This window comes from Canis lupus, chromosome 31 (assembly GCF_048164855.1).
Source record: "Canis lupus baileyi chromosome 31, mCanLup2.hap1, whole genome shotgun sequence".
Taxonomy (NCBI): domain Eukaryota; kingdom Metazoa; phylum Chordata; class Mammalia; order Carnivora; family Canidae; genus Canis; species Canis lupus.
Window position 1 is genome coordinate 16,466,316 of NC_132868.1, and position 2,297 is coordinate 16,468,612.

General features: G+C 38.6%; 1 protein-coding gene across 1 annotated transcript; it reads left to right on the plus strand.

Annotated features, from left to right (window-relative positions):
• Positions 1 to 230: 230 nt before the first annotated feature.
• On the plus strand, positions 231 to 518 carry LOC140622415 (ribosomal biogenesis factor-like). The gene has a single exon (XM_072808145.1). The coding sequence runs from the start codon at positions 231 to 233 to the stop codon at positions 516 to 518; it is 288 nt and encodes a 95-aa protein (XP_072664246.1).
• The last annotated feature ends 1,779 nt before the right edge of the window (positions 519 to 2,297 follow it).

Genomic DNA, 2,297 nt, shown 5'->3' on the forward strand with positions numbered 1-2,297 from the left:
TTGGGATATTAAAACACACATAAACACAAACAACCATTGGAGTGATAAATCGCTGTGTCTCTCTTTTATTTTTTATTTTATTTATTATTATTCTTTTTAAGTGTCTCTCTTTTAGCTAAACAGGCTATTTTCACCCTTCATTCTTTTTCATCTTTGAACTCTAAAGTCTATATGGAAAGGGAGATGACGTCACCTGGAGCTTGAGTTCTCCACCAGGGTTATCGAAGCCAATGGCCAAGAGCAAACTAAAAGGGCAGAAGTCCAGGAATCTGTTTCATATAGCCAGCCAAAAAAACTTTACGACTAAAAATAAAGCAAAACCAGTTACCACTAATCTTAAGAAGATAAACATTGTGAGTGATGAAAAAGTTAACAGAGTGAATAAAGCTTTTGTAGATATACAAAGGGAACTTCCCCATTTCTCAAAAGGCCTTTCCCTTGAACCTCTGCAGAAACAGCTGATTCCTCAACAGTGTCATGTTAATGTTGAAGCAATCAGATTAATGGCTCAGCTATAATATACTGGGGATACGTCAAATACCCCCCAAAAGAGCAAGTATTAAATGTTTTGTACAGTTTGTTTGTTTTAAATCAAGTCTAGGGGTGCCTGAGTGGCTTAGTTGGTTAAGTGTCCAACTCTTGATCTCAGCTCAGGTCTTGATCTCAAGGTTGTGGGTTCAAGTCTCATGTAAGCCTCCACGCTGGGCATGGAGCCTACTTTAAAAAAATAGGCTATACAGAAAGGATAAGGAGCTGTTGAGGGTACTGTCAAGTGAGATGAACTGTGGGGTGCTTTCATTTTAGGCAGTAGAAAAAGAACAATTATTTCTAGAAACTAAAAAAAAGACAGAGGGATGGAAAATAGAATGGAGGGCAGGTGAGAATGAAAATTTCTATCTATCTAGGGCCACTTGGCCTTCTGTAGAATGACTTAAATTTGATTAGTGATTTTGACCAATTATGGTCTACCTAACTTACAGTCAGGGGTAGGTGTAGATGGGAACCCAATTCCTTAGAGCCATTAATATCTTAGGGAGCTTTCCATTTACAGCTGCCCAGCAAAGAAGTCTTTAGCCTCTGCTGGCACTAGGACTCCTGGGTTAGACTTTCACAGGCTATCACCATAGTTCCTGCAGCCCAGGAAGGGAGGCTGAACTAGGAGCAGGAAAGGTTCATGTAGGAAGGGTGGAGTTTTGGGAAGGCTATAAAATGTAGAGCTGGTGCAGAAAGATCAGTTAATACAGGGGACAGTCATAAACATACACCAGAACAAGATCTGTGTGGTGGAACCTTCTTTCCTAACTTATGATTCACTGTTTTAAATGTTTGTGTTTCCTTCTTCAGAAGAGTATAAGTGCTATTAAACAAAAGGAAAGGGGAATCCAAGTCCTCAAAAATGTCCCTGTCCACAGTAATCTTTTAGAACCGAAAAAAGAAGGTTCTACCTAGAAGAGTCTAAGTGAAAAGGAAGGAATCCCACTATTATACTACTATTCAGAAGATTGAGCAAGAAATTAAGTATTGCAACATTTTTCTTGAAAATGTCCCCTCTACTTGAAGAAGATCCCATGTAACTCTTGTGTTTTTAGATGAGGATTTGAGATCTCTTCATGGGATGGACCTGAATGGAGGAGGCAGCTGGTAATGCTGGACAAGAGTTTGGGCTCTGGAACCACGTACCATGGTTTGAATCCCATCCTATCCACTTCTAGCGCTGTGACCATGGGAAGATTATTGATTCTGCTTGAGCCTCAGTATCTCCATCTATGACATGGGACAGGACATGTTTTTCTACTAATTAGGATTTAATAAGACAATGGGGAAAAAAGATGCAAAATCACCGAGATACATTCAGTGAGTTAACATGTATTAACTCCTTTTCCTTTGCTTCCTTATTTGGTAAAGCACTCACATATCCTTAGTAAATCTTCCTAAAGGGCAACCAGTAGGAAAGTATTTTGATCTGAGATTTGCATAGCTAAGTCTTCGAAGCTTTTCAAATTTTTAGGGTCAGAGGCAAAAGGCAGAGGTTTTAGAATAATAATCCATTAGGCTGTAAATCCCTTAGCATTGGGGAATACTCCTTTCATATTTTTATATAAAGCTATTCACTCAGTATTTATTATGTGCCAAGAACTGGTTTTAAGTGATTTACATTTATTCTTTCACTTAGTTATACCATATCCTAAAATAGTCTCTGTTCCCGTTTTAAAGGCATGAAAACTAAGGCTCAAGCTCAGAAGCACTGTACGGCTTCCTTGGAACCTGATGCATAGTAGACACTCAATAATTAATTA